Here is a 7,891-nt window from a genome sequence, read left to right as displayed (position 1 = left end):
AAAAGGTATAAGATTACATTTCTGAAATAGTTTCTAAAATGATGCGATAATAAATAAAAGACATATTACCACTATTATACTTATGATAATGGCAATCTTGATTTTCCGCTGTAAGATAATATAGTTAATATAGTTATTATAATATCATCCTATCAAAAATAACTGAGCATTCAAGTGTTTAAAATACCTTTCGATATCTGTGACTTCTCTGTTCTGACTTTCTGAGTTGAACACGTCCGCCGTCGATATTATCTGAGGTTTTATTAGCAAAATATTATATATTATTAATTTGTTCTCCCTAGAAAAGATTCTAAATATATATATATATAAATATTTTCTAAGTTCACGTTTAGTAATGCTACATAATTCATAAGATATAATTTTGTTATCAACAGCACTCACCTGTTTTTCGACTAGAAATGCTATTTCTGTAAACATATCTTTGATTTCTGTGAGAGATTTTTCCAATTTTAAAACATCATTATGTCTATTTGTTATATCTGATAATTGTTGCCTAGCTATCTTACTATCTTCTAAAATCTGCATAATTAATCAGATATTTGATACAAATAAAAAGATTTGTAATAAATATTGAATAAATTCATATTTACATTATCGACAAATAAGCTAGTTTCCTGAGCATCGAGCATATAATCCAATTCCGCGCTAGTAACTTGTCGCCTTACTATTCAACAAATAGTTTAATTAATAAATAATATATATATGCGTTATATTATAAACAATTTTTCTAATTAGCCTCTTATCATTTAAATTTAATAATTATAACAATATAATATTAAGGATTTGTAAATATAAATATTATGTAAATATATATGTATTCTTAAAAACATACGTAAAGAACGTTGTTGCTGCAAGAGTAAGAGGCACTTATCATGATATTTCAGTAACGAGGCATTGTAATCATCCATAATATCAGAAAACATTTGCAGCATAGTTGTATATTGCAACGTTCTAATTCTTGTGTATATATCGTATACAGGTTCATCTTGTGCTAAAGTCAAATCGTCAATGGCAATGATACCTTTTCCCATATCTACAAAGGATGCATAAATTGTAAGTAGAATTAATAAATAAGAACAAATGTATTAACACACACCTAAATTGAACATATTGGATAAATGCAATATTTATTATAATCAAAACAAAATTAATAAGAAAAAATTCACAGACAATTAAGAGTCAACGCGGTAATTGGTGCGTACAAAATTCAAACGCTTTAATAATTAATTAAACATCCATATAATGTAATCGATCATAATACAATATTTACGAATTACGATTGATTACATAGTTCAATTATTCGTTACTGTTCTTTCTTTAGCAGTAAATTTAAATAAAATAAATAAGTAATCACGGGACTAGAATTGTACATAGATACACAAATTTGTTAATTCTCATTGATAAACATATTTAACTATAGAAAATTTTATTTGTATTAGACAATTTCTTATTCTAATTTTTATATAATAGCAGTTATATAATTATTTTATTATAAATACGTATATCAATATTAAAATTAATTGCATAGTAATTAATATGAACAAATATTAATCTATAATATCATAATAATTGTAATACATTTCTGAAGTTAAAATCTATTTATATAGATGTGTACTTATAATATAAATACAGAAGTTAAATCATGAAATCCTCAATATTTTTTATCGTGTTTTTAAGTAAACATGCAGCACAACATTTTATAATTCGAAATATTTGCTTTTCACTTGTACACTCAAATTAAATTAGTGTACAATGCCTTTAATGCAGTCAGTGCGCACAATATATATGTATAAACGTCCAAGAATTTGCTGTATGCAATCAAATAACACAACTATTCAAATTTTTTTAGGCCAATTTTTACCAATGTAGATCAACTTTAATCTCGAGGTAATTTACTCTTTTTCTAACTTTTAAAATCAGAGGAAAATAAAATAAGTTAATCTACAAATTAAAGTTAATCTATATCATCTATCGTACATTATTAGAAATAGACATGCAGCTGATTGGTCAGATTGGTTATTCAGTTTCCCGCTCGTATGGATGATAAACACTGATCGCTTGGCGCATCCTACAACGGCGATCGAAATGTTTTGTAATAAATTCTTCACGAAGGTAATTTTCGCTGGTCATTTGTACCATGAAAGCAGGAACGTAAAATCATTATCGATACGCTTGCAGATGATGATAACCTGAAACCCTGTCGATCTATCTGTTGCGCTATCGTGACGATAAGTTAAGGTTATATTTATGTCTGCGGGGGCCGCGATCACGAGGCAACACAATTGATAGTGACTGCATTTTGAAATCAGCACAGTCATGAAGTCGCTGCGTGTGTTTCATAATTTCAAGCTGGACATTCTTGACGAGAATTGGATCAAATCTGTCTGGGATACTGAGTTCGTCATCTATGACGAGCCGCCTGACGAGTGTCTCGAGTACCTGGAGAGCGACGATGTGAAGCGGCTGCTGCACGAGTCTCGCATCGAGTTGAAGGCATGGCTTGTCGCGAACGAGCACGAGACTCCCGAATTCTCGTGGCAGGCCTTGATGATGCTGAACATCAATATGCGTGGTTTGCTTGCCATGCTGGGTTACATAATGAAGACAGGCCAGCAAGAGACAGATAAAGACTCTAGGCAGGCCTGTCTGGAAGCTACAAGTTTGTATCTTATGTTCCTCACGATACCTGGCAGCAACGCATTCAGAGTTTATCATCCGAACTTGTACCAGAGAGCGATTGAGACATTGAAAATGTCAGAGAGCTTATTCTCCTCCGTTAAAAACAATAAAGGGATAAATATAACAAATTCGAGTATCGACGATGAATTGTCGTTCTGTTCCAGTCTGTTGCATTCCGAGAGATCGAGACTCATGCGAGGATTAGACAGGATTATTTCTGATCTCATTACAATGTTAAAATCATTTCGCTTTAAAGAACATGCCGAGTCCTTGGATGTTACAATACGCATATTGTTAAATATCACAAGACAAGAAATGTATATCAAGTCTCACGACAATTCTGGAATAACATCTTTATCTCAGAATGCATTTGCAGCTCTGCAAGAGCTATGCAGTAACAATCATGGTACTGTAGGTTTAACTATAACATTAATAGCGCAATACATGTTGCCTGATCTGTTATTTCACCACGTAAATGCCCAACCGAAGTCTATAACCATTGTACACGAAGCAGCCATATATTTTCTAAAAAATTTATTAACGATTCATGAGCAGGAAACCATGCAGGGAATCGTCACTTTAATACATCAATTAATGGTAAACTGTCCAGAAAGATTAGAAGGCCGTCAAAAGCAAGCGGGTGTTGTAATAAAACTGTTGAATATATGTAACGAAGTTATGATTCTCGGTATTTTTAGAGACATAGTATTATTCTCACATAATAATAAGATATCTTGTAGATTATTCGCGCAGGAAATTGTAGGAAAGCTCTTGACAGAATCTTCTCTATTAAACAACAATTTAAATAGAAATGTCAAGATGAAAATCAGAAGGATTTCGATAGCCATTGTAATGTCTCGCTGTATAGATCGCTCTGCTTTAGTGAGAGGAAGAGCTATGGCCACGCTTGCTTCATTCTCTGATTGCAACGATGACGCCGACAAGGCGATTTTTAAAAGTATATTCGAAGCTTCAGCCTCATCAAATAAAACGTTTCCCATGCTTGATGACTTAAAAGAAGCATTGTTAGAGGACGTTGATCTGCTACCAGGATCGGCCGCTTTAATTGCAATGTTGCTGGACAGAATCAGCGATGAGCGCGCACTGGTGCGACGAAGTGCTTTGAAGATCTCGAGAAATCTATCCATCATGTTCCCATCGCTAGTAAGTAAAATGATGCATGTAATAAGCGATCGTTGCAGAGATTCCACCTTGACTGTGCGCCAATTTGCCGTGCATGTTCTATCCGAGATTCTGCAGGAGTTTCCTCACAATTCAAGTCTTCTCGACGAATGGATACAGGCTGTTGTACCGCAGATATATGACATCGAGGTAAAAGTACAAGATAAGGTATTGGAATGTCTGGGAAACGTGTTGATAAATAGAATGACGAGCGTCACTAAGTATATTCCGAATGCTGCGAATAGTTTGCCGTGGAGGATTCTGGATAGATTGAGTAATCTGAGAATGAGGAAACATTTGTCGAAAGCTTGCAGCTTGTGGGTAAAGAACGGCGTTATTACCAAGTCTATGATATCGAATTTGCAATCGCACATCGGTACAGATAATACTGTAGGCGCGTGGATATTGTTAGCTGCTTTAGCTGAAAATATGAAAATTCCGAATATAGATAAATATATCGCGGATTATAAGCAAATTATTCGAAAGAACGATTTCCACGCCAGTTTAGTTTTACATGTTTTGAGGCATGCTTGGTCCATCTTGAATCATGATTGCCTTGAGGATCTCTATCAGCATCTTTACAAATGTATTTGCCACTTCGAAATCAATTTCAACTTAATCAGTATCTGTCTGGATATTTTAAATAGTATTTTACGATATTTACATGTCGATCAGAGCAGTCACGTGATAGAATCGGATATGGTGGAACTAATGAAATTGTCGGAGATAGAGATTCAAGATTTGTTAAAGGAGAACAGAAGTTGTACGCAAGACACAGTGAAAATCAGAGCTGTATTTACACTGAGTCACGCATCGCTTTTCTGCACCAACAAGATTTCGTCGTCAACTTTACGAATTTTTGAACGATTATTGTTGCAATGGGAATCGCTACCAGATACGATGAAAGAAATAAAGGATCTACAGGCATCCGCGGTGATCCTTCTTTGTCAGCAAGCGCTGAGAGATCGCGAAGTCGCGAAAAAAGTCACACCGATACTTGGTAACATAATGCGTCAAGAAACGAATTCATTAATAAAAACATCGGTGAAGATAAATGCTGCGAAAGCGTTAGCCGATATCTGCGTGAGATTTACTGCTCTTGTGGAGCCATATCTTCCGGACTTATGCATCAGCATGAAGGATCCGAATCCAGCCGTACGAGAAGCTATAGTGGTGATATTTATTGAGTTATTGCTTGAAGATTTTATAAAGATGAAGGGACCATTTTTCTTTCACATATTGACGATGCTGTCGGACACAAATAGCATGATACGCGAGTTAACGACCTTTCTAGTGGAAGAGAGACTTTTAATGAAGAACAAGACTTTGATTTCTCAGCAATTTCTGGAGAGCATATATCATTATAACAATTGTCGCTCCCGGAAAGCGTACTGCGGACACAGAATGCTCGAACAAGAAATGAAGGTTCTAACTCTGCCTGGAAGAGCAAATCAAGAGAAACGTAATGTCATTTATGAATTTATGTTGGAACATTTGGACATGTCCGCCAAGTCTGAACTCGTTGTGAAACTGACCAAGTATATACTTCGCGAGTTATGCGATGAGAATTCTATCGATGTTACGACCGAGGAAGGTGCATGCGTCTTGAGAGATGCAGTGTTCATACTCAACAATAATCGTTTGCAACTATCTCCTAGTGAAAGACATAAAGATGATACGGAGCTCGATGAAACAAGCTTGACTCCCTCAAGTACACCTAACAATGTTTTGAATGTCATTATAACGGCATTGAAAAAACATAATTTAGATATTTTATTACCTACGTTAATCACGCTTAAGAAGAAACTAGTTACGTTGAAGGAAGGAAGGTCCTCCTTGGAGGAAGATGTGGACAGATTGTTATTCAAGATTTACTCGGAATATGAAAAAGAACAGCTGGTCGATTTATTAGATGAATATCCTGAATTAGAAAAAGAAATGGATTCTTATCAACGGTATGTATGTCAGTTTATAAATGACTACATCATTTTTTTCTAATATATAATAAAATCATAAAGTTCTTACGCATACTGATTTTCTACAAAAGATAAAAATTAGCTTTGACTTAGTCTTAACGATTTGATTATGAAAGAGATGAATTGAAGTTTGTATATTTTTGCACGAAATTTTTTAATAATTTATTTCATCAAAAATACTATATAAATATATACTATATAAATATATGTTATGTAATTATGTAATGTTTCAGGAGACTGAAAGATAAAATTAATTCAGAAAACGATGACAGTCAAAGCAGTTCACCCAGTATAAGTAGCAAGGACTCAGCAGATGTACGTAAGCGAATACCCCGAGTTTTACTTCAGCGTATTTCGCCCTCGACATACACATCTGATAACGAGTTAATTACAAATCCGGTACATCTGGAAAGATTGTTGCTACAAACCCCACCTCCAGAGCCGAGCTTTAGTACTAGCACGCCTACAACGCAAAGTCCAAAATCGTATTCTAGCGATTTTCCCGCTAAAAGAAAAAGATCGAACGAGCGAGAAATGTCACCGAATATTTCTCGTAAAGATCTAAAGGTCAGCGATGACTGAACTAATTGATGTGAACTGATTAATGCCGATCTCTTTTAAATATCACGTCTATGGAATCAATGTACAAATTTACCTACCTCGTAACTTTCGCTGCACGTGAAAAGCCGTCTGCGAAATCGTACACGTGCGAATCTCTAATTCTTTTTGCAAATCTACAAATAGATATATGTATAAGTACATTATATTATGAATTGTAGATTTTTCATACGACTTTTGGATATTGCCACTTACCCTTACTCGTGTGCGATAGAATATTGTTATGCAAGTTCTTCACGATAGAAACATTTTCAACTGTAAGATGGATCAGATCACGTATTTCCTCGGCCTACATTAACACACTATGTCTCAATCATTCAATGAGAATATAAAATATATGATTTCATGATAACTCGATACGTACTTCGTCAAGTAACTCTTTAAGCTTTTTATTTTGAGCTATTTGAAGGTGTACGTCCTGCAAGAATCCTCTGCCAAAAGTACTGCTGTTGCTTCGGTTCTGGAAAAATTAGTACATTACGTGGTAATTCCGAGACTGTTCATTTGTGTGAAAATATTTTCGGTAAAAAGGTATATTATATAATCAAAAATAAATATTTATAATTACTATGTGTACACAATACTTCTGTATTGTGTTTTTTAATCATAAATGAATTTTAAATCATAATGTTAAGTTGATTCAAAAGCGAACAGTTTTTTTTTATTAAAATTTTTATTTGCACACATGATTCATGCGCCAACGTATTGTTCGAGACGGTATACTTTAGTAACTGGTCAAAGTTCTTTCTTTTTCGATACATTTCTAATAACTACAGAAAAAGTAAAAATACTAACGGCACGCAAATCAGCCATACGATCGCGGACCATGATGAGTATTCCTTTAGAATCGGCATGTAACTGATAATTCTGTGAGTGGAATAAATACAGTATGCTTCGTCTTATCTCTCTTATCAGTGCACTATGAATATCGAGTAAAATCCGTTCTGCCGTTTCGTACCTTGTCGATACATTATTAACGGAGAAACACTCTGCGAGTGCTTCTTCGACTGAAACGCGTGACACGCTTCTAACGTGTGCACATAGGTAGAAGATACTTTGCATCTGAAATGAAATAGGAAATGGGCACTTAGCAGTTGTGCGTCAGAAGGCCGTTGCAATTATACATTTCTTTATCTAATTTATTATTTAGAGAGCGATAGATTATGTTAGTGTTAAAAGATGTTATTTGTAAAATTATAATACTAAAGACGAGGTAATTACATTTTTAAAAGCAATTTTTATCACTCAACATTAATCATTGATTCTTTTTCTTGTGTCTAAAAGTTCATCTTTTTTCTTCTTTTTAATAATTAATTAATAAATAATATTTAATAATTAAAATATTAAAATTAGTAACGCTCATTTAAAATAAAATCATTTGATAAAAAACATTTTTGACACTAACTTAATATTAA

General features: G+C 34.0%; 2 protein-coding genes across 3 annotated transcripts; one reads left to right on the top strand and one right to left on the bottom strand.

The window, feature by feature from the left end:
* Nucleotides 1–178: 178 nt before the first annotated feature.
* On the bottom strand, nucleotides 179–7,683 carry LOC108686597 (syntaxin-1A-like). The gene is given in 8 exon segments (XM_018191991.1): nucleotides 179–298; nucleotides 403–540; nucleotides 612–685; nucleotides 854–1,054; nucleotides 6,518–6,592; nucleotides 6,672–6,765; nucleotides 6,841–6,936; nucleotides 7,272–7,683. Coding segments are annotated over 8 exon segments (1,065 nt in total). The 5' UTR covers nucleotides 7,539–7,683.
* Nucleotides 2,054–6,440, top strand: LOC108686589 (condensin-2 complex subunit D3-like). 2 transcript variants are annotated; one of them, XM_018191976.1, is made up of 3 exons: nucleotides 2,054–2,133; nucleotides 2,200–5,837; nucleotides 6,092–6,440. In XM_018191976.1, exons 2-3 carry the CDS (start codon nucleotides 2,338–2,340, stop codon nucleotides 6,438–6,440), a joined length of 3,849 nt encoding a protein of 1,282 aa, XP_018047465.1. In that variant the 5' UTR covers nucleotides 2,054–2,133; nucleotides 2,200–2,337. The 2 variants fall into 2 exon arrangements, with proteins under 2 accessions (XP_018047465.1, XP_018047457.1); XM_018191968.1 differs by having other exon boundaries at nucleotides 2,054–5,837.
* Nucleotides 7,684–7,891: the final 208 nt, after the last annotated feature.

The sequence above is a fragment of the Atta colombica genome, unplaced genomic scaffold (assembly GCF_001594045.1).
Source record: "Atta colombica isolate Treedump-2 unplaced genomic scaffold, Acol1.0 scaffold100, whole genome shotgun sequence".
Taxonomy (NCBI): domain Eukaryota; kingdom Metazoa; phylum Arthropoda; class Insecta; order Hymenoptera; family Formicidae; genus Atta; species Atta colombica.
The sequence above is the reverse complement of the archived record's forward strand: the minus strand, read 5'-3'. Positions and strand labels throughout refer to the sequence as shown.